The sequence below is a fragment of the Trichechus manatus genome, unplaced genomic scaffold, assembly GCF_000243295.1.
Source record: "Trichechus manatus latirostris isolate Lorelei unplaced genomic scaffold, TriManLat1.0 scaffold00138, whole genome shotgun sequence".
NCBI lineage: Eukaryota > Metazoa > Chordata > Mammalia > Sirenia > Trichechidae > Trichechus > Trichechus manatus.
In genome coordinates, this window is record NW_004444074.1 from 7,299,416 (window position 1) to 7,323,426 (window position 24,011).

Genomic DNA, 24,011 nt, shown 5'->3' on the forward strand with positions numbered 1-24,011 from the left:
CTTGTTGGGATTGGTGTGGCAGATCCTACTGAGAGTGGGAAACTGAAGCTTCAGTAGAAAAAGGAGAAACTGAGGGAGTTATAGAGGGTAAATAGCGTCCTTCAAAGGGAGTGACTGAGGCAGGTGTATGAGAAGAGGCAGCAGAGAGGATAGTTGGCCCTGATTACTGCTCATTTATCTCCTGACTACTGATTGGTTGATAAGGAATTGGGGACTTGGTGGGTGGGGTAGGGGTGGAAGGAGGCAAATTAGAGGAAATGGGTCCAAGAGCCAAACTTTATTGGATTTTCTCCTAGTTTTCCTTCAGTAGCCCCATCTGGGCAGAGGTTCATCTCTTTAGCTTGTCATCAAATTGTGGGCCTAGACAATGACTTGATTTTGGGAGGCAGGGTGACTATCCAAAGCTTTGGCTCTATCCCCTTTCCTCTTTCCCCTGATGAGAGGCCATGTAGTTGAGTGGAAGGAACATCTGACCAGGAGTGAGAAGACTGGTGTTCCAGTGAAGCCTCTGGCATGACAAGAGGAAGGACACAGCAGTGGCAGTGATTCAGGGAGGTGTAGTGGGTAGAATGACACTCATTTATTCATGGGAGGTATGGGGAGCCTGAGAAGCATCATCAGGGGGAGAGCTGATGTTTTTGGAGGTTTTAGCGAGGGTCTGGAGCTGTCTCCTGATCTTTAGCTCCCAGGGCCCTTTAGCCTGTGATGTGTCTTTTACTGGGTTAGAGAAACAGGATGAGAAGGCAGTGGCTGCGTACAAGTCTGAACTCATGGTGGCGTGTAAGACAGATCCCGTCAACTTTTCCTGCTGGTCCATTTTGATGCTGGACTTCGCAACAAACAAGGGGCTCAGCTGTGCAAGTTGAAAGTCTTGGATAGTAAACTCTTCTGGGCTCTCAGGCTCCTTCCGGAACCTGGTAGGCTCTGGCTTTACATTGGTCTCAGGCGCCTCATATACAAAGAGAACCTTGTTCTTCAACTTTTTCCGGACCCAGGGATCAGTCGAGGCCAAAAGGATTAATGTTTTTTGTAGCTGCATTGAAACAAAGGCCCTTGGGCTGGCACACTTCAGGCTCAGGCTGGGAGAGGAGGAGCCACCCAAGAGGAGGAGCTCTGGCCACAGGCCATTATGGCCCCAAGGTGTGAGGTCAAGGGACAGTGTCTGAGGCTCATTCTCCACTCCTCTCTCTAGATAAGGAGCTAGTGGTGAGGATGGGCAGGAGAGGCTTGGAGAAGGGATAGAGAAAAGGAAGAAGTGGGAAGGAATGGCTTACGCTTTTCTTCATATCCTGGTTCTTTTCTGCATCTAGCATGTCTAGGAGCAAGTGGTACACGTGAGGGCTGCGGATACCCAGGACACCCTGGCAGAGGCAGAGTGAGAGGCAGACTTGAGGGCTGAGCCCAGAACTAGTGGGAGTAGGTGGGCTTCTTTCGTCTGCCTTTTGGCCTCTTAAGTGAGAGCACAAGTTCACGTGTGCACATATGTGTGCATACATAGAGTGCTTAAGTAGCCAGCTCCAGGAAGATGCCCTATCTGTGCCCTTTTTCAGTCTAGTCCCGTTGTGGTGATCTTGCAGGCTGGAGAGAGAGGGAGAGCACCCACTGCCTCCCCCGGCCCCCTCCCCGCCCAGATAATCCTCTTCCTTGCCACACCTCACTGCATGGGGCTCCAATGCCCATTATTCACCAGGAAGAGTCAAGATATAACTTCTGCAATATCAAAGCAATGCCCCTACCCCCGTCTCCTGTCCCTTATCCTACCCACCCCTAACCGTGAAGAAAAGGTTACTCTGAACTCCTGGCAGGGCTGGAATCTAAAACAGATAAGCAAGCAAACAACCTCCCTAAACCTTACAGCCCTTTCCCTCAGTAACTCTTCTCAGTTTCCTACTCCCCTTGCCATCAACACATCTCAATAATCAGGTCAGAGAAGTAGAGCTGGCCTTACCAAAGAGATGACTGCTTCCTGGCGTGCAGTGGTGCTGGAGTGCATCAGTTGCCTATGTAGAAGGGAGTGAGTGTGTTGTGGTCCAGTTAAGAGGTGGGAGAAGGAGGCTGATTGCTTCTCACAGGCATAATGCCAGTGAGTGATGCTAATTTTGTTCATTTCCCCCTCTTGTTTCTTGGGTCAAGAAAGGGACTGGATAGGGGAAAGCAGGTACTACAATTTGCTAGGAGGCACTAAGTGATGATTAGGACTCACATCTGTCCAGAATTTTACCTTAACAAATCCCTTTTGTGTCCTCATCTTAATTTAAGCTGTATAGCAACCCTGAGTGGTAGGCATTATTAACCCCTTTTTACAGATGAAGAGAAGCCCAGGGTCAAAGAGTGACTTGCCCTGGGACACAGGCAAGTGAGAGCTGAGAGCCGGCAGTAAGTAGGTTCTCAGCTCTCACTGGCCTTCCTGCTCCTTTCCCGCAGCCTAGGAATTTAGCCCTGGCAGTTCCTAGCCGAGGCCACTCACGCCTCTACCAGGTTCATCATCATAGGCTTCATCTTGAGCTCCTCCACAGTTTCAGCCACAGCCTGCCTCATAGCCTACAGAAGGATCAAGGTGGGACAACAGAGAGGGAATACAGTGAGGTACATCTAAGTGCATTACAAACCTTTGTTGAATGCTTACTCTGTGCTACATATGGTTCCTGCCTTGAGGAGCTCAGAGTCTTGTGGGGGTGGGGAGCAGACAAGTAAATATGCAAGTACGGTACTGGGTTAGTGTTATAGCTGGGCCAAGGGTAGGGTGCACATTGGAGGGTCTCCTAACTGAGTCTTGGGGACCAGAAAGGTTTCCTGGAGAAGCTGATGCCTCAGCTGAATCCTGAAGGATGAGTGGGAGTTAACCAGGCAGAGGGTTTTGGGGGATGGTTTCTGGGCAGAGGGAAGAGCATATGCAAAAGCCTGGAGGCAAGACATTGCGTAGGGGAACAGAAAATAGTTCAGCTTAGTGAGGCAACCAAACTGGGACTCCTCAAAACGAGGCATTCTGAGTAATTACACTGGGACAACAGGTGGCTTTCAGGACATGGCTGCCCTAAGCATAGGGTGGTCAGCAGGCCTTGAGTTGGGAAGGTGCTGTAAGCCATCTGGAAGGCATTAGGGAGCCACTGAAAAGTTTTATGCAGAGACATTTCAGAGAAAATGTCTCTAGAAGGCCGGTGACTGGTTCTGTAACAAGTTGTAATAAAGGTAAAAAACAGGAAACTAGAGGAAGGCAATTGTGGCAATTTGGGAAGGCTGCCCAGAGGAGGTGTCATTTGGACTGGTCTTGAAGAAGCGATAGTGTTACAATAGGCAGGAGAGAGGGGTTATCTAACCAGTGGGAGTGAATAGTTTTTACCTTGCAAAGGAGGAAGGGATGACTCAGGGCATTTAAAACTGAGAGAACTGCCTGAGTAAAGGCAGAGTAGCTTAAAAACACGGGCTGCATTAGGAGAACAGGGAATTGGTTAGCGTGAATGTGATAGTTTGGGGTGGGGGGAGGTCTCTAGGGTGGGAGAGGAGGCAGGTTTGGGCTGCCTGGGCTTGGGAGCTTTGGTGACACTCACCAGGAAGGGTTCATTATACACCTTCTTCCTGAGCAGGTCAAATGTGAGTCCCTCCAACCCTTCGGCCTGGATCTTTTCCAACCCAATGGTCCTGAGCATCTTGGTGGCTTCAAAGCGGTGCTGAGGGCAGGGGGTGGGGAAGGCATGAAGGACAGACCCTTTCTTACCCTCCCCCCCAACCTTGTCCTAGTGTTGGAGAAGGAAAGGTACAAGGCAGCCCCAGAGTTTACCTCAAGGACACTGGAAGAGCACAACTGCTCTAGGATGGCCTTGATGACTGTGGCTGAGTGCACATGCATCACCTTGACCAGCATCCTAAGTGCCTTTAGTGGGCAGGGCAGGGTAGGGCAGACAGGGTCAAGAGGATTCTGGATGGCCATGCTGACTTGAGGGCTGAGCCTAGAACTGGTGGGATCAGGTGGGGTTCTTTTGCCTGCCTCTTGGAGGAGAGCACAGGTTCCTGTGTGCACATACATAAATGAACATCCATGCACATCAGATAGACACATGTACACTTACAAGTCCACATTGACCTCGTACTCATGCATATTCATATTCACAAACACACTGCTCCCTGCTGAAGCTCCCTTTCTCTGGATGAGGATGACAGGATCCAGACCCTACTCAAGTCAGCAGTGGGCTCTGTTTTCCCAGTCCTCCCTGGGAGACCAGCCTCCTGCCCCTGACACCTTCATCTTCTGGGTCTTAGGCCCTTGGCCCAGGCACTGCAGCAGGAACTCTCGGACCACCTTGCTGCAGGGCTTCAGGAAACCCAAGCACAGGGCTGCCTCCAGAGCTGCATCATTCGGCAAGGCTTTCATCAGCATCTGCAGCAGAGGCACCAGCTTCTCTTCGTCCCCCACTTGAGTCCTCTAACAAGGAGACAGGAGTAGAAATGGGCAGAGTGAGGGGCTATGTCCTTAGCCAGGCTTTGTACTTTGTAAGAGGGCAATTCACTGCTGCTTCCAGACCATTCTCCCTCCCTAAAATGCATCTCATGTCATCACATTATTTCATTCACTTGACCCTTATTTTTGCTGACATTTACTGGCTCCTAAATCACCTCTCCTCACTTCTCTATCTCCTGGATCACTGTTAATCTTTAACAATTGTGTCTTAATTCCTGGCACTTAAAAAATATATACATGTAATTGATCCAACACCTCTCCTCCAATGACCTTGTCATCCACTCTACCTCAGCCACTAATTTCCCACAGAGAGACCTCGTCATGACCCATAACTGCAGCTTCTCCATAATCTCCATTTCATGTGGCTCTCACTCTCTGACCCTCACCTTCTATCTTTCCAGCTCACTTCCTGTAGTATCCTGATGTCAACAATTGTTTGACTTCCCACAGACTAACTGATCCTACTGCCTACTGATCCTCACCTCCTCTTTTTTTTTTTTTTTTTTTTGATTGTCCTTTAGGTGAAGGTTTACGGAGCAAATTAGTTTCTCGTCAAACAATTAATACATATATTGTTCATATATTGTTTTGTGACAATGGTTACCAACCCCATGATGTGTCAGCACTCTCCTCTTCTTGACCTCGGGTTCCCCATTTCCATCTGTCCAGCTTTCTTATCCCCTCCTGCCTTCTTGTTCTTGCTCCTGGGCTGGTGTGCCCATTTAGTCTCGTATACAGTGTGTTGTTTGCTTTATGGGCTTGTCTAATCTTCAGCTGAAGGGTGAACTCCAGGAATGACCTCAGTACTGAGTTAAAAGGGTGTCCGGGGGCCATACTCTCGTGCTTTCTCGCTGTTACTCTTTCCTCAGCTTAAATTCCAAGGTTCTGCTATAACCACTCCCTTGCCTCACCCTCAAATCCTTTACCGCACGACCCCCCCCCCCCCCCCGCCCACTTCATTGTATTCCCTTGACAGAACCACAATCCTGTTAAATCCGTTTCTGTGCCTGCACCTCCTGGAGAAAAACATACAATCATGGCAACTGATCTTGCTTTAAATATATGAGCACAAACCTCATGTAGACCCTGATGCTGCCTAGTAATCATACTATTTTCCCCTGAGCAAATCTCTTTCCCACTCTTTCCTCTGGAAACTGTAATACTTCTTCCTCTATTCTCACTCTGGTGAGACTCAAGGTCAGCTGATGACCTTGTTTCTTACTTCACCAAGAAAATATAAGCAACTAGAAAAGAAAGTCCATAGGCATCTACCACCATTTCTGTCCAGCTACCAACACCTGTACCCTTATGCTCTTCCTTTCCAGTTCTTACTCTGGACTATGACCATCTGTCTGTCTAACGTCAATCTCTTACACTTGTGTATTAGATCTCATCCCCTCTCACCTACTCAAGGACATTGCTACAGTAGCTCTCCCTACTCTCTTCAAAATCATTTTTCTAACTGTAGGATTGTTCCCCTCAGCATAGAAACAGTTATTTTTCCTCTTTCCTAGAATCACCTCTGGTGCCAACTGCCACCCTTTCCAGCAAAACTCCTTGAAAAGTTATCCATACTTGCAGTCCAATTTCTTGCCTCTTATGCTCTTTTAAACCCACTCCAATCATGCCTTCACCCCTACTACCCCACTAAAATGACTCTTGCTAAGATAATCAATGGTTTCTACATTGTTAAATCTACTTATCAATTATCAGTCCTTATCTTATTTGATACAGTTGGTTTCTCCTTGATATATTTTCTTCACTGATTTTCAGAATACCACATTCTTGGTTGCCTTCCTTCTTCTTTGACCATTTCTCAGTATTTGCTTGTTCTTCCTCTTTTACCTGGCTTCTTAACATTGGGGTGCCCCAAATCTTGATTCTTGTTTTTTTTTCCTTGGTGATGTCATCAAGTGTCATGACTTTAAATGCCATCTATATGCTGACAACTCTCAGACTGCTATTTCTAGTTTAGACTTTGTCCTAAACTCCAAATTGTATATCCAACTACTTACTTGCCATCTCCCTTGGAGGTCCAGTAGACATCTCAAACTTAACTTATCCAAAACTGAACTGATATTATCTCCAAACCTATTCTACCTTCAGCTTTTTCCATTTTAGTTGATGACAACTCCATCTTTTCAGTTTTAGGCCAAAAACCTTGGCTTCGTCCTTGTTTCACCACTTCCTTTTATAGCTCACATTCAATCAAAGTTTTACTTTTAAAATATATCCAGAATTCAGTCACTTCTCACCATCTCCACTGCTACCACCATGGTCAAACCACCATTATCTCTCACCAGGATTGTTTCAGTAGCTCCTAATTGGTCTCCCTGCTTCCACTCTTGGCCACTCCCCGGCCCCAATATTTTTTCTCAACACAGCATTCAGAGTGAACTTTTTGAAATGTAAGTTAGATCATGTCACATTTGTGCTCAAGAACTTTAATGGCTCCCTATTCAACACAGACTAAAAGCCCAAGTGCTTAAAACAACCCAGAAGGCCACAAGCATCTAGTCTCCTGCTAACTTCTGTAACTTCACTTCGTTGCTCATGGCTCTCTCTATTCTTAATCCACTACAGTCACACTGGCCTTCTTGCTGTTCCTTGACCACGCCAAGCATGCTCCTGCCTTAGGGCCTTTGTGTTGACTGGTCTTGCCTGGAATGTCTTTGCTCAATCGTCAACTTCTAAATGAGGCCTCCTCTGTCCACCACGTTTAAAATTGTAATGCATTCCCATCCCCACTCAGCATTGCTGATCACCCTCACCTTGCTACATAATTTTCCCTGTCACCTCTAAAATGCCCAGCAAAACCTGTGAAAGCTGGAACCGATGTAAGGTAGAAACCTGTCAGAGAAGGAAAACTCATTTTCAACTAAAATGAGTAATAGAAAAGTGGTAAGACTGCACCCCATCAAAGGCAGAAAACGTGAGAAACCGAAAAACAAGGCAGTCCCACTGAGTTCTGGCTCTCACAGTTTTCATACCGTATGTAGTTTTCTAATTAAATTTATTGGGTATCGTGTGTTTCTCTCTACTAAAATGTAAGCTCCACAAGGGCAAGTTCTTTGTCTGTTTGATCCACTGATGTATCCCAAGGGCCTACAACAGTGCCTGACACGTGATAGATGTTTAATACATATTTGTTGAATAAATGAATGAATGATGGATTCTCTTTCACATGGGGCAGTGATGGGATCAAAGTAAGAGGACCCCGAAGGGAAAAGAAACCCAGAGTGTCAGAGGACTCTCTTGGTCCCATCCTCTCTTGATAGAGACTTGACTTTAATAGGTTATTTTAGGGATGATAAATGGTTACCATTTAAAGAGCATATACACTGTACTAGATTCTTTACATACATTTCTCATGGAATTTTCTCAACAATGCTATAAGGTAGTTACTGTCTCCATCTTACAGATGAACAAAACAGCGACTTGGAAAGCTGGCTTTTCAGAGAGTGTATGACTAATAAATGGCAGAGCCATATGCTTCTATCCAACTCCACAAGGAACTCCACTTGCTGTCAAAGCTGGGAGCTAGGCTATCTTCTGCCTGCTGTAACTCCCAGGCAGCACTGTCAATTACCTTGTCTCAGTTTGCCCCAATTACTGAATCTGCTCCCAATCACCTTGTCTTTAGGGACAGCCACCCGGTTGTTCAGAGCCACTCGTAGCCCCACCAGAGTCTCCATCCTTCGAGCTTCATTTTGCCCCTTCAGATGGTGGATGAGAGCCTGGATCACGTGCTTATTCAGGCAACCTGGACAGGGAGGATCCTCAGGTCAAGATAGAGCCTCAGGGGCTGCTCCTCTCTGCCAGGATCCATTTAACTCCACTGTGCCCTCAAGACAGAAGTTCCAAGTACTAGGTCCCAGGGTGTTGTACGTCTTCCCGGACACTGGAGCAGCAGGCTGGGCACTACCACAATTCCAGGAGCCCTCCCTCTCTACCCTTTCCAATCTCTTCTTTTCACCACACCTTCCTGTCTCTGCCCAACAGTAATCAGATAGCTCCCAGACCCCGATAAACTCTAGGTGGTAGTGGGTATACACTCCACTTGTTTTTGCCCTTACACACATGACTTGAGGACTGGCTGCACTTTCTTCTTTCTCACCTACCCTACTGTCTACCCCAGGAGAGAACATACTCACCCAGGAGAGCCAGGGATCGATAGGCCTCGAACTTCACTTTCTCTGGACCAGTTTTGGCCTGATTTAGGAGGCAGGTAGTGAAAGCATACCACAGATGATAGAATGTCAGAGGTTTAAGGATCATCTCAGCCCACCCTTTTCATTTTACAGATGAGGAAACAGACCGAAAGAGTGACCTGTTCACACTCAAACAGAGCACAGGCAGGATGGTGCAATGGAAGGAACACTGGTCTTGGGAAGCAGACTTTTGTTCAAATCCCTATTTTTGGTATCTAGTAGCCACTTGGCCTGGGGCAAGTCATTTGGCCTCTCAAAGCTTCCCTTTTCTAATTAGAAAAATGCAGATGTTAATTCCTATTCCTATTGTTGTTGGGAGATTTAAATGAGATTATGGATAAGGATGCATGATTCCAGTTGCAAACTGGCATAGAAGCATATGGCAATGTTTCAGTCAGAGGTAGAGAATGAACTCGGCCCGAGTTCTTCCCTGGCTTCCAGTCCAGTCTTTTCTGTTAGGCCAAGGAGATCTTCAGATTCCCCCTTTTGCACCCTTTATATCAAGCTGTTCTTGATGTGGGCATGATGTGGGGGCATGCTACACATTGGTGGCTCTCTCTGCCCTGGGTCTGACCCAGTGTCCTTGCACCTCCTGGGGAGCACTGTCCGTGCCCATGTGCCTGTCCTCTGCACCTTACACCTTGTTTTCCCCTCCCTGGAACTCCACACAGCCCCAGACTCACCACCTCCCGTAGTGCCTCCATGATAAATTTGTCATTGATGCCCAGGCACCCCAGAGCCTGCAAGAACAGGGGTGGAGGAAGAAAGAGACCTTGGACACCACCCCAGGAGTTCCCATCCTCTGGACACAGCTGGAAGTTGTACTTTGGATACCACCTCCACCACGCACACCTCAGGTGTCTTTTTACTCTCCAGCTCAGCCAACTCCTGACTGTAACCGCCCTCCTCCACCCTTACCATTCCTTACCTGAGCTGCATAATGTTGTTCATCCTCCCTCGGAGATTTCAGACTTTGTGTGAGTTCCTGCCCATCCAGGGCAGCCAGTGGAAAAGAAGAAAGGGATAAATATAGTACAGAAGTTCAAACTGAAAGGAGCTTATCCAGTGCAACCCCTTTTCCTCCCCTCCCTCTACTGTACAGGCAGGGACTGAGGGCTGAAGGATAGTGTGAGCCTAAGCTAAGAGCGCCCACAGAGAAGGAATCTCCCCAACCCCCTTCCATTATGGTCCCTGACCTTTAATCTTTGCCACTTTAGGGGATCTGAGGCAGGCCCTAAGGACCTGGGTGCCACATGAGATTTTAGAGTCAACTTGTTCATGGGGAGATGGAGGTTTTGGAGGTGAGTACTCTCCCTGAAGTGCCTGCATAAGAAATTGCACAGACCTTGGTTCCCTTGCTCCTTCCCTCCCTAGGTCACAACCCCTCCCTGCCACAGTCTTCAGCCCAGCTCAGAGGAGGGCACAGTGACATCCACCCAAAACAAGCCTCCCTTCTACCCAGGGTCCTCTCTGGGACCTGTAGGCTGACTTGCCCCGCTCCCTATCCCACCCCATCCTCCTTCCTCTCTTTCCTAGAGGGTGTGGAGGGTGTGGAGGATTTGGGGGCAGGTAGAGCTCACCTAGGGGTGTCTCTCATTTTCCACAGTATCTTCTGGCCCTCCCGTTCCTCTCGCTGGTCATAGAGAGTGTGCCAGTGTGAGTAGATTTCAGGCCTCTGGGAGTAGCAGTAAGGCACTGAGTGTGGCTTGCTCGGGTGCTGCCTCCAGCACTCTGGACTTGGGGGGAACTCCTCCTTTGGCATCTGAGGGTATGAGTGGCAGAGAAGTCATAGAGGATATCCCTCAACCAGGGTCTCTGAGGCCCTTATATGGGTGCTAGGTATGGGAATGGGGTGGGGTGAACAGTTCCCTTCAGCCTCTCATCTGGGCTGGAGTCACAGCATCCTTCTAGCCCACATGTGACTTGGGAAAGTTACTTCACCCTACCAAGGTCTCAGTCTTCTCATCTGTAAAATGGAGCTAATCATCCTTGTTCTGTGCCCCTTCCAAGGCTGTTGTGAAGATCAAAAGAGATATAGATTGTGAAGCCATTGGTGACCTGTAAATCAATCTGGTACAAAGTTTGGTTAGTTGAGGATCTCAAAGCTCCTTGAAAAGGTCATCTGGGCAGGGAAATGAAAAGGAAGGCAAGGGGTGGGGGAGATGTGGAGTTAAGATAGGGAAAAGACAGGCTACTCCTCATTCATTCAGGAATCAACAAATTTTTATTGAGTACCTACCATGTGCCAAAAAAAGGACCCTGATGGCACACTAGTTAAAGGGCTCGGCTGCTACCCAGAAATTCGACGGTTTGAACCCACTAGCCTGCTCTGTGGGAGAAAGACGTGGCAGTCTGCTTCCATAAAGATGTACAGCCCTGGAAACCCTATGGAGCAGTTCTACTCTGTCTTATAGGGTTGTTAGGAGTCGGAACTGACTCAACGGCACTGGGTTTGGATCTTTTGGACTATGTTCCAAGCACTGTGTAAGGTGCTGAGGATGCAGTCATCATCCCTGCGCTCATGGAACTTACAGTTTAATTGGGAAAACAGACTTCTTCAAATAACCTCTCTCAGTTGTGAAACAGCAGCTCTGCCTGTAGTAGAGGGTTTGGGGTAAGTCAAGGGATTTTCAAGTCTTTCTCAAGCCTTCCTGTCTTTACAACAGATTTCTCTGGGAAACAGGGAAAAGGAGCTTCAGCCAGTGACTACCGAGTTGTTGACTGAAAAGATAATATTAAGGGGGTCTCAAGTGATTGACATGATTTCAGAAAATGACGCATTGACCCACTATGAATAGGATTGCCAGATTTAGCAAAAAACACACAAAAAACAAGATACGGGGTTAAAACTGAATTTCAGGTAATGAATGCAATATTTGGGACATACTTACACTAAAAAAATTATTCATCGTTTATCTGAAATTCAAACTTAACTGGGCATCCTGTATTTTATGTGGCAACTCTATTGGATCCCTGTGTTAACTAATAAAAATGACTCCCATTACTAAGCACTGCCTGCATAACTCAGGCCTGAGAGACATTCTCTCACAGCAGCCTACAAAGGCAGGAGTTGGCCTGTGACAGAGGAAGCTCCTGAGACTCAGAGAGGAAAAGTGACTTGTCCAAGGTCACACAGAGTCAGTGGCTTCCCCAGAGTGAGTGCCAGGGTTCTGTGAGCTGGCCTTGATGGAAGAGGACAGTCTGCTGTCCCTCCTACTTTGACAAGCTTCCAGGGTGGCAAAAATTAGGGGTCTTACCTGGTAGCAGGACAAGGGTAGGTGAACAAGAGCTGTGGCTTTTCTGAATTCTGGGAAGAAGGATAAGAGTGTGGTATGGTAACAAATGAAAGAGCCCTTGCAAAGGTGGCTTAAAGACTCATTCATTCAGGCATTCATCTATTCAGCATTTAGTGAACACTGGTGCCAGTTGTTTCACCAGGCACCAGGGAGGCAAGGAAGGCATAATTCCTGCCTTTCAGGGGCTCATAGTCTTCTTCTTCTAGTACTTTGCTACTCAAAATGTGGTCCATGGAACAGCAGCCCATTGGCATAGTCTGGGAGCTTCTCAGAAATGCAGACTCTCAGGCTCCACCCCAGACCTGCTGAATCAGGATCTTCACTCTAACCAGATCTCCAGATGATTCCTATGCATGTTAAGTTTGAGACGCTCTAATCTGACAGAGTGGTTCTCACCCTTGGCTGTATATTAGAATTATCTGGGGAATCTTTTAACATGCCGAGGTCCTGGCAGTCTGCTCCCATAAAGCTTTACAGCCTAGAAAACCCTATGGGGCAGTTATACTCTGTCACATGGGGTCACTATGAGTCGAAAATTGACTAGAAGGCATCCAACAACAGGCCCTACATCAGTCTAATTGAGTCAGATTCTCTGGGGATGGGGCCTAGGCATTTTAAAAAGCTCCCCAGAGGATTCTCATGTGTATCTAAGGTTGAAAACCATTGGCTTACTTCAGCATTTCTTAAACTTATGAGTGCATTAGGATCACCAGGGGAGCTTGTTGAAACACAGATTTCTGGGATCCATCCCCAGAGTTCTTGATTCAGTAGATCTGTGGTGGAGTCTGAGAATTAGCATTTCTGGAGGTCCAGGGGTCTGGGAAACTGGTGGCTTAGTGGTTAAGAGTTCGGCTGCTAACCAAAAGATTGGCAGTTCTAATCCACCAGGCGGTCCTTGGAAACCCTATGCGGCAGGTCTACTCTGTCCTGTAGGGCCGCTATGAGTCGGAATCAACTCAACGGCAATGGGTTTGGGTTTGATTTTTGGGGGTCTGGGAGGGCCCTGGGTGGCGCTTTCAATAGTCTACTAACCTAAAGCTTGACGGTTTGAACCCACCCAGCAGTGCCATGGAAGAAAGGCCTGGAAATCTGCCTCTGTGAAGATTACAGTCAAGAAAACCCTATGGGGCAGTTCTATAACACATGGGGTCACCATAAGTTGGAATCAACTCAACCGCAATGATTTTTTTTTTTTTTTTGGTTTGGGGATTTAGGCAGGGTCCATACTTTGAGAACCACCAGTCTGTGTTTGTGAGATATAAATGTTAATTATTAACAGAGGGAAATAAATGTGAAGATAGAAGCACAGATGGTACAGATGAGAGGCACCTTACCTGGCTGGGAGGATCAAGAAAGGTTTCCCAGAGGAGATTTATACACAAACTGAGTCTTCAATACAAGTAGGAGTCAGCCAGATAGACAAAGGGGAAGAGCACCAGGCACAGGGAACACTCACGCAAAGACTTGGAGGTGTGAGAGTTGGGGTAGAGAGCAGGGTGCAGGTCTGGGAGCAGAAGCTGGGAGACACACAGGTGTCTCATCTTCGAAGGCCCTGTGGGCCCTGCTAAGGAGCTAAAGACTTACCTTGAGGGTTCTGAGGAGCCACAGAAGTACCCAAGGGCCTGCCCTATCCTTTTCCATGGATTTGCTGAACTCACCTAGACACCCTCTGCTGGGAGTGGGAGCCAGGCACTGGCTTTCAGGCCCCTGCCCCTGGCTCTGTTTCTGTCCATTCTAGCCTCACCTTTGACCCTATCTCAATATTCCATCCATGGGTACTTGAACATTGACTTGGTGACGTTGAGGACATGAGTTTTTTCATAGAACATCTTTTTGTTTCCCTGATGGGTTGAGGTAGGGCTTGAGGATTCCTTCTGGGTCTCTTGTGAGGCTGGAGGCACATCCTGGGGAGACTCATCCATTTTGACATAAGAGAGACCAGTGAAGTGTCCGACTGCCGGAGGTAGAAGCTACCAAGTGCTGAGCAACCAGATCGCCTTGGTAAATAGAACACTCGAGTTCCATTCTTGAGCCCTAGCCCTGGCATCTACTGGCCTGTGGAAATGAGCCAATCACTTTACCTCTCTGAGCTTCAGTTTCCGCATCTGACAAGTGGGAAAGTCTTACCTTCCTGGCTTAAGTGGAGGGCCCGTGGTGAGGCATAAATTCTAAAAGAAAGTCAATTGTGGGCAGAGATTGTTCTTAGAATTAGTCAGCGGGAAAATGGCAGGGATGGGAAAGCCCTTTTTACATACACACAACTCCTTGGGGGCAAGAGACTCCCCACAAATCTTATGAACTCTCACCTGTGTAGTAAGGAGCTGCTTTTCATACCTCCATACCGTTGCATATGCTGTTCCCTTTGCCTGTCATGCTTTTCCCTTCATTTTCTACCTGTTAAAGAATTCTTTAAATCTTTCAGACTGTTCAAATGTTATCTCATCTCTGAAGCCTCCTTTTCTCCTCAGGCTCCCTGCCCCACCCACTCAGTGGTGTAATCATCCCTCTTCACCCCTCAATATGACCACAGCCTTTTGTCTAGCTCCTTCCCTTTAAATGTTTATGGTTTGTCTTATCTGTTCACAGGTCCACCTTCCTCACTGGACTGTGAGCTGCCTAAAGGCAGAGACTGTCGCTCATTCACCTCTTTCTTCTGCCTGTCCAGTGCCCAGCATAGTGCCTGGCACACAGCAGGCCGCTCACTGTAGCTAGAAAACATGGGCCACCAAGTCATCAGACTTAACATCACCAGGAGATTGACATCATGTGCCCTGATGTGAAGTACTGAGAGAGACACAACGTCACCTGTGTGGTATTCCTGCCAAAACTGTTGAACCTAAATCTAAACATGAGGAAACAGATGGGCAAATCCATACCGAGAGACATTCCGCAAAAGTCTGGTCTGAATGCTGAAAAAATATCAATGTCTTGAAAGACAAAAGATACTAAAAAGACATGACAACGAAATTCAATGTGTGTACTTATTTGGATCCTGGATTAAAAAAAAATAGCTATAAAGGATGTTATTGGGACAATTGGGGAAATTTGATTACGGACTGTATATTAGAAAATACTATTGTGTCATTGTCAAGTTTCCCGAGTGGGTGAGTGTGCTACTCCTGTTGTAGTTATATAGAATGTCCTTGTTATTAGGAGGAGATACATACGGTAACTTTTAGGGGTGAAGTGATAGCATGTCTGTAACTTACTGTCAAATGGTTCAGAAAAAAGATGTATATACCAACTGTATATATGTATATGTATGTATACACACACACATATATGCATATGATAAACATATATGTGTGTGTGTGCATGTAGGTGGAGTCCCTGGGTGGTGCAAATGGTTAATGTGCTCGACTACTAACTGAAAGGCTGGTGGTTCGAATCCACCCAGAGGCACCTTGGAAGAAAGGACTGGTGATCTACTAGTGAAAAATCAGCCATTGAAAATCCCATGTAGCGTGATTCTACTCTGACACACATGTAGTCGCCATGAGTCAGAGTCAACTTGACAGCAACTGGTTTTGGAGATATATAGAAACATATATATATGTTTATGTGTGTGTGTGTATATATATATAAATGTATCTATATACATACATAGATAAAGCAAATGTGGTAAAATGTTAATAATTGAATCTCAGTGAAACCTATGTGGGTATATTCTTGCAAATTTCTGTAGGTTTGACATTTTGCAAATTAAAGGTAGAAACAAAAAGCATGGACTTGGGCATTAGACTTGATGGGTTTAAATCTTATTTGTACCCACATCCTTTTTTTTTTTTTCCCTGTGTGGCTTTGGGCAAGACATTTATCTCTCGTGCCAAGGGTTTTCGCAGTATAAACAGGGCTAATAATAGTACCTTCCCATAGGGTTGTGAGTATGGAAAGTAAGCTGAATGTAAGGACCTGAGCCAGTGCCTGGCACACAGGCACTGTGAGTGCTCCATTAATGCTAGCTAGAATTGCTACTATACAACTCTGACTCTTACGTACATCCTCAGTATACGTTTGCAAGAAGGGACACACAGGTGGGAAAGTTCACGTATCACCTTGTGCCGGTGCAATCCTGGAACAACCACAAAATAACCTTCCTTATTCTCCTCATTTTAAAGAACTGAGGAGTTTTGGGATTGCCATTAAATCCCATTCCTGGGACAAGGATGGTGTTAAAGAAATCTACTGGGGATAGGGTAGAGGATAGGCTAAGGTGGCAGGGGAGCAGAGTGGGTAGAAGCGCCAGCCGAGGTCTGAGGCAGGGAGTGTCTAAATGCTGGAGACCTGGAGTGGGGAGATAGTGACTGCTGTTTCCCCCCGAGTGACCAAGTCACAGTTACTTTCCCTGCTCTGTCCCGGCCATGCCTCCTTCTCAGAGAGCTTTCGCTCCTGGCCCTGCTCACTGGGCAGGACGACAGCCCCCAAATCTAGGGTGGACACTAGATGTGTGCAAGCCCTGCACATGCTTACTGCTCATGGGGAAGGAGGGTTCCTGAGGAGGAAATCAAACAGGAGCCAGCTTTGCAATTGCACAGAGAATTTTAATAGAAAGCCGATTTCTTGTTTGCCAGTCATCCCTTCCCAGTGAGGGGGTTGAGATGGGACTTGGCCCAGGACATTCCCCTAGGAGCCCAGTTTTCTTCCTTTCTTGCTTCTGGAGACGCACTGCCTTCCTTCCTGTTCGCAGAGCCAGGGCCAAGCTGAGTCCCGAGGAGCCAGAAGCTCAGAGCCTAGAGACTGCCTGTTCATAGGGCAGAACTTCCAGTAGCTTTTTGAGGCTTTAGATGGGGGAGGCTTTTCTAACTGCTGCCTTGTGGTGGAATCCCTGCTTTCCAAAGAGGGGTGGGCATAGATGATTGAGGGGAACAGCCTCCCAAGCTGGCTAGGACAACAGCAAGCAGCAACAGGAAAATTTGTACAAGTTTAGGTTCAAGATGCCCTCCATCCTAGCTCATCTCCAAAGAGTTGATGTACTCCTGCACCCATTTCTTCTCTAGATCGACACACACCTGGCGGTTCATTCGGGTGACAAAGCTGTGGAAAAGGAGGGTAAGGGGTGAGACCTTGTCAACACTGGGACACCGCTTTTTGAGGATGAGGTGGACTGAGACATAAGGGAAAATGCTAGTGGTACTGGGGTATTTTGGAGCTCCGTGAGATTGTATTTGTGGCCTCTAAAGAAAGCACATTTCCTCTCCTGTAGGGTAAAAGGGCTGTAAGCCAGAAGCAGATTTGTATGCACTGTAACCCCTATACAAACACAGGTTTCCTGGAAAGCTGAAAGGGGTCTGGAGATATGGAGCCTGAGGGGCCCAGGGTTGAGCTGGTCAACCACTAGCCAGAAAACAGCACTCCTTCTATTCCAAACCCTGTGCTGGGTGCTGGGGAGAGAAAGAGGGTGAATTCTATGTCCTCCAGGAACCGAATCATGGCTGGGTAAGTGGGAGCTGAAAAGTGGTTAAAAAAAACATGTGATTTGGCTTCAGACAACACAGTGCCTGGCACAGAGTAGACATAAAGTGGCTCCATGAGTATATCTGTACATGCATGGATGGGTGAAAGGCCATGAACCTGAGTGTTGATTTCACTACTTACTAGTTGGATGACTTTAGGCGAATCACTTAGGGCCTCTGAGTCTATGTGTTTACCTCTAAAATGTGGATAGAAATAATTCCTACTTTGCACAATTGTTGTGAAGTTCAAACGTGTGAAAGAGTTTTGAAAAATACCACAATGTGTTGTTGTTATTAGATTGCTGGGCAACCTCTGCTTTGGTGTGGATCAGAGTAACATGAGACCACAGTTCCTGGTACTGGACAGCGTGGCTCCGAGGGGCTGAGGGCCCTGAGATATTGGCAATGGCAAAGCACTTCTACCAATTAACCAACCAGGATGCGGAGGCTTGTAAGTGTGAGATGAGGGCAGTGGTGGTTCAGTGGTAGAATTACTTGCTCTCGTGTGGGAGGCCCAGATTTGACTCCCGGCCAATGTGCCACATGTGCAGACACTACCCACCCAAGTGGAGGCTTGCATGTTGCTATGATGCTGAACAGGTTTCAGTGGAGCTTTCAGACTAAGACTAGGAAGAAAGGCTTGGCGATCTGCTTCCAAAAATCAGTGAAAACCCTATGGATCACAACGGTCTGACCCACAACCGATTAAGAGGATGGCGCAGGACTAGGCAGTGTTTCTGTTCCATTGTGTGTGGGGTTGCCATGAGTCGGGGCTGACTCCGGCAGCTGACAACAACAACACCTGAGCCAGAGCTCCCTATCTCTGCAGGTGGTGATGGTGTAAACGGGAAGTGTAAAAGTGGGGTCATGGGCATCAGTCTAGCTGCCTGCCTGACCAGTCTGCTAGTTCTGTCTGGGGGAGACCATGGTCTGGGTAGAAGTGCAGCCAATTAACATATTACTTAGGAATACTCAGAAGTACCCAGGGGTCAACCCTGCCTACTTGACCTTTCTTATTTGACTTCCCCTTTAGGATGTTTTCCTGCACATTCCTGAGCCCAGATGTTTTCAGACCAAGAGAAGGCATAGGTGGTCTGGGGAGAACGAGGATTCCTTGGTTGCTGTTTGGGCTCCAGCCTGGATAACACTTGCTTGCAGGCAAGCTGTGTCCCCTTTCTGAGCCTGGTTCTGAGCCACTTTCTTGCTTTCTCCCACCCTGCTGTGCACAGATGAGAAAGGGAGCATAAAGACTATCCTGGGCTCTCATGCCCCCTAGTGTTTCTTCACTTATTTAGGGGAGCCGGGTAAGGGAGCTTCAGGGGCCCTGGTGGTGCAGTGGTTAAGTGCTTGGCTGCTAACCAAAAGGTTGGTGGTTGGAACTTGCCAGCCGCCCCGCCCCGCGGGAGAAAGATGCATTAGTCTGCTTCCTAGGAAACTCTACGGGGCAGATCCTTTCTGTTATTTAGGGTCGCTGTGAGTCGGAATTTGGAGGGAGCTCAGACACAGACCCTGCCCTTGCTCAGCCAGGAGTCACACAGGAAATCCTGCCAGATTCATCATCCTCTCCTTGGCCCCCTTGCCTGTGGCCAGGAAGTCAAAAGACCAGGAAACCAACATCTAGGGTGAGAGTTGCTCAGGCCTCCATTTCTGCCTGCTCCCTGCAGAATGTGACACCAGAGAACAGCCCTTCCTTGCCTAGCCTTCTCTCCTTCTCCCAGTTTCGGGACCGTCTACTTCCCTGACTTCCTTCTTTGCCTGCTCAGGATCCTTGGGAACCTCTACCCTCACCTGTCCCTTAAGAGCACTTTTCTCAGCATTGCTGCCCTTTCCTCTGTGTTCTTTTCCTCGTTTCTGGCTTTGGGTCTGGCATAAAATTTTACTTAATGGGTATTTATTGAGTCAGAAAGTGAATGAATGAATTGCATTCACTCCTTAAGTTTTACCTGTCACTTCTATGTATATAATAATACATTTAGATGATGATGACATTAAGTTAGCATTTATTGGCTATCTACTGTGTGCCAGGCAATATCCTAAACATTTTGTTATACTGTGAGCCACTGAGGGAAAAACTTCTATTCACCCCATTTTACAGATGAGAAAATTGAGGCTCAGAGAGGTTAAGTGACTGTCCCAAGTTCATGCAGCTACCAAGTGGCAGAGCTGGGATTCTAACAAAGGCATACTAGCTCCACAGCCAGTGCTCACCAAGACTGTATTATATTGCCCCTCTTTTATTGAAGACCCCTTCCTCGTAGAGAAGAACGTCGCATCTCTAGCACTGATGCCCTTCCTCATTTAGCACACTCTCTGCGGGACATTTCCACAGGTTTGTCTTGCTGGCCCCTCAGGCTCAAACTAACCCAAACCACACGCATCTGTCTTTTGTCTTTAAACAGCTCTTCCTCGAGACTTACGGTGGCTCTGCCCCTCTCCAGCCATTTAGGTTGAAACTTCAGCCTCAGCCTCATCCCCTCTCTCTTCCTTGCTCCTGATTTCAAGCCACCTGCCAGCGCCTGCTGGCTCCACCGCTGGAGGTTTCTTACCCTTGTCTGTGCTTTCTTTTCCTTCAGGCATTGTTCAGCCTCTATTACCACTGGTGTGGATAATAACAACGGCCTCTAAACTGGACCCCTATTTTCTAGGCTTTTCCTGTTCCAGCTCATTTCACATTTGACTGCTCGAAAGCGTTTGCTTCCTTGTCCTGACACTCAAGGCCCTACCAGGACAGGCCCAGCTCTCGCTTTCTGCTTTATCCCTCAGACTTCCCTACACGGAGACTATGCGCAAACCAAAGGTGAGTGCTGGAGGCATTCCCTCTGCCTGATACACCCAGCTCCTCAGGCTTTTCTCTGCCAGTCCAAGTCCCACCTTAGCTGGCACTTCTTGCAGGAAACCTCTGCTGAGTCCCCTCTCCTAAACCCTGAAACTGCATATGTTCCCGCCCTCCTCCGGCTGCTCAGCCTTTTCTACTGTTCTTAACGCATGGTACGGTACGCTAGTCATTGCTGCCTCGGTCCTGCCGCTCTAATAAGCCCCGTAACAGCAGGGAGCGTGCTTTATCAATCTCTTCCTGTGCATAATACTTGTTCAGTGAAGTATATTTTTCATTTGAAAAATATTTGTTTTCAGAATTAATAGTGCTAAATATTACCACTAAACGGATTCATCAGAATCAAAGTCTGACTTTGAATACTTGTCACTTTGCCAGTGTCACAAGAATGTTTGGATTAAAAAATTCGCCCTTATATAGGAAACGTCATGACGCCCCCATTTACATTCTCTATCTTCTTGAATTTCCTAAGCAGAGATCACTAAAGACCTTGCTTTAGTAGAAAGAGAAGATTCCAGAGACAGACTCTACCCCTCACTCACTGTATAACCTTGGGCAAATCACCAAATCTGTCTGAGCCTCAGTTTAGTTACCCTAAACATGGAGAGAGTTATGCATACTTACCAGGTATGAAATTTAGCGATAATGCACCTAAGACATTTGACACATAGTAGGCACTTGCTGTGTAGTAGGGACTATTACATCTCTCCAAACCTAAGGGTATTTTTCCAAATATATTAGTTTACATATTTAAAAGAGATCCTCATTATTTCTGCAATCAAAAAAGGTTTTTAAAAAATTATTTTTTAAAATTATTATTTGAATGTAACTGGGGCCCTGAGCCCTGACCTCTCATCTCTAGTTCCTGTCAGGTCCTTGGTGGATTCTCTTAGGTCTGGAGGGCTTCAGCGGGCTGAGACTCACACGACTGCCTGCATAGAGCATTTGCCGCTGGTGTAGAAATACTCCTTGACGTGGGCACGGGGCATTTTTCGGGGGTGGTAGGCAAAGCAGCAGGGTGTGGTGTCCGAGGCATCTGGAAGGAAGAAAGAAGGAGATCCCTTGATTTGTTGCCAGTGCGCACTGGGGATTCTGCTGAGTGCTTTATATGCTTTATCTTGAATGAGAAACTGACGCAGAAGCTGAGACTCAGAGTGTCACTTGGCCATGGGTACACAGTGGCAAAGTGGGGATTCCGGCAGAGGACTGGGGGACCTCCCCTCCCCTCATCTAATCCTTGAGCCCAGCTTGTCTTGTTTCCTGTATACCATAACCCCCTGCCCTTGGCTCTCAGGACATACTAGGCCTCCTCCTGGCTCGCCCTGGACCTTCTGCCTTCATTCTTGCCCTCCCAGGACCTTTAATGGATTCAGAACTTGGTTTCTTTGGGACCTAGGGTGGATGGGAGGGGGGAGAGCTTCCAGAACCCAGGCTCTGTGGCTCATCCAGGACCCCTAAGAAGGACCTGAGGATGCATATTGCCTCTCTGGCTGAGACATGGGGTGAAGGGCTCCGAACAGAGAGGAGGACTTTTTGTTGGTTAATTAATTCAAGATGACATTGGGAAGTGTCAGTTGCCACTTACCAGCAGAGCAGTGGTGTTTAAGTGCCAGAGAGAACTGGGTTTGAATACCAGTTCCCCTGCTTCCTAGCTGTGTGACTTTGGGCAAGTTACTTAACCTCTCTGGGCCTCTGTTTCCCCATCTGTAAGTCAAGGATAACTACTCAAAGAGGGTATTAAATAAGATGATACATGTAAAGCAATCAGCACAATACCTGACACATAAAATCAAAAAATCAAAATCATTGCTGTCGAGTCGATTCCGACTCATAGTGACCATATAGGATAGGGTTGAACTGCCATATGGGGTTTCCAAGGCTGTAATCTTTATGGAAGCAGATTGTCACATCTTTCTCCCATGGAGCGGCTGGTATGTTCAAATCACTGAACTTTCGGTGAGCAATCGAGTACTTTAATCATGCGCCACCAGGGCTCCTTATCTGACACATAAAATCAAACCAAACCTGTTGCCATGGAGTCTATTCTGACTCATAGTGACCCTACAGGACAGAGTAGAACTGCCCCATAGGGTTTCCAAGGATTGCCTGGAGGATTCGAACCACAGCCTTTTGGTTAGCAGCCGTTGCTCTTAACCACTATGCCACCAGGGTTTCCTGTCTGAGGCATAGTAGGTATTTAAGTCATGAGCTATTTTTATCCTCTCACAGCCTTAGTTTTTCCATCCGTGAAATGGGGGAGGATATGACTGTCCCAGGAGGGATTTTAGTTAAGTGCTCAGAAGTTTCTTAGAAACTTCTTAGGCGTGAGTCAATTGTGTTTTGAGGTCAGCTTGATCTGTCCCCGCTTGCTAATAATCCCAGCAGCAGCCCACACTCAGTGAGCACCCGCAGGGTCCGGCGGGAGAATTTGAAGACACAGAAAACTTCATCAGCGGTTCCTGCCATGAAGGGACTTAGAGACCTATCAGGGACAGCTGGATATCTGGATAAAACAATACATAAGAATGTAAATAATGGGATTCAGACAGTAAATGCAACAGTTGAAAAGAGGGTGAGGTCAGCGACAGTCAGAGAGGTGGGGAGGGCATTGGGCAGAGGGTCCGGCTCTGGGGGCTGCAGTGGCTAGGACCTGGACTTACATGGAGAGGCAGATGCAGGGGCGCAGAGGGCGGCAGCGATGACGAGGACAGCGAGGGCGGCTGCAGACACCTTCATGGTGCCTGATGGCAGAGGCTGTGAAGGCGGCACTTGCTGTCTCAGGATCCTCTGCAAGTCCGCTCCGGGCCAGCCCTTTATAGGGAGTCATGGCCAGTCTAGGGGGCGCCGTAGGGGAGTTTCCAAAGCAGCAGCCAAGCATTGGCTATATAAGTGAAATTGCACAAAACAGAAAAGTGAAATAGCCCCCGGAAATTCGCGTCTCTCTCTCCCCTCACCACCCTCCTTCCAGGGTGAGCTCACCAGTTCCTTTTGCCCCAAGATGAGCCAATCTAAGCACCGAAGCTAGAAAACGACTTCCTTTGCTGCATCCTGGACTTCACCTTCCAGGCCAGGGTGCTCCCCAAAGAACAGGAAGCTGCCTCCCTCGGACAAGAGGAGGGGCAGGTAAGGCATGATCAGAAGACACTGACTGTCTTTACTTGGTAACTTCCAAAGCTCTTTCTCACGCCTTACACCTCTGCATCTCTCCTCTCTCATCCACCGAAAGATGTTTTATTGAGAATGGGAAGTGCTTGCAATATAGCCCTCAAAGGAGGTGGATCCCAGCTGGGCATTGAGGAAGGAGCTAATGACTTAAATACCTACCAAGTGTCAGATAAGGACCAGATAAGAGTTGGAGTGATTTCTCTTGAGATAGTTTCTTGCTTTTATCCTGGCCACAGGGTCACTCTCATTTACTTGCTGACTGAACTTTGGTAACATTGCTTAACGTCTTTGAGCTTCTATTTCCTTGTGTATAAAGTGGGATAACTGGTTATAGTCTAGTGGAGCAGAGAGAATGTGTGTACATAATAACTACCATTATTAGCAAACATTTACTGAGGGCTTTCCCTGTTCTAGGGGCTTTCCCTGTGTCAATTCATTTAAACCTCAAAACAACCGTGAGGAAGGTACTATTATTATTCACATTCTATGGATGAAGAAACTCAGTAAATGCTAGGATCCCCATCCCAGGCCTCCTTGAGCACAAAAATTACAGAATATGCAAGCTGCCAACAATTTCAGGGATCACTTATCCCATGT

The 24,011-nt window shown here is 47.3% G+C and overlaps 2 protein-coding genes across 2 annotated transcripts; both read right to left on the minus strand.

Annotated features, from left to right (window-relative positions):
- Positions 1-238: 238 nt before the first annotated feature.
- Positions 239-13,813, minus strand: HEATR9 (HEAT repeat containing 9). Its single transcript, XM_004385462.2, is given in 15 exon segments — positions 239-1,033; positions 1,275-1,361; positions 1,949-2,000; positions 2,468-2,541; positions 3,549-3,668; positions 3,779-3,871; positions 4,238-4,420; positions 8,089-8,219; positions 8,611-8,668; positions 9,351-9,407; positions 9,596-9,652; positions 9,864-9,990; positions 10,248-10,429; positions 11,925-11,974; positions 13,708-13,813. Coding segments are annotated over 15 exon segments (1,809 nt in total). The 5' UTR covers positions 13,793-13,813; the 3' UTR covers positions 239-580.
- A 2,942-nt stretch (positions 13,814-16,755) lies between these two features.
- CCL5 (C-C motif chemokine ligand 5) lies at positions 16,756-23,011 on the minus strand. The gene is made up of 3 exons (XM_004385434.2): positions 22,910-23,011; positions 21,174-21,285; positions 16,756-16,997 (listed from the first exon to the last, which is right to left on the minus strand). The coding sequence occupies exons 1-3, from the start codon at positions 22,983-22,985 to the stop codon at positions 16,910-16,912; spliced, it is 276 nt and encodes a 91-aa protein (XP_004385491.1). The 5' UTR covers positions 22,986-23,011; the 3' UTR covers positions 16,756-16,909.
- Between the last annotated feature and the right edge of the window lie 1,000 nt (positions 23,012-24,011).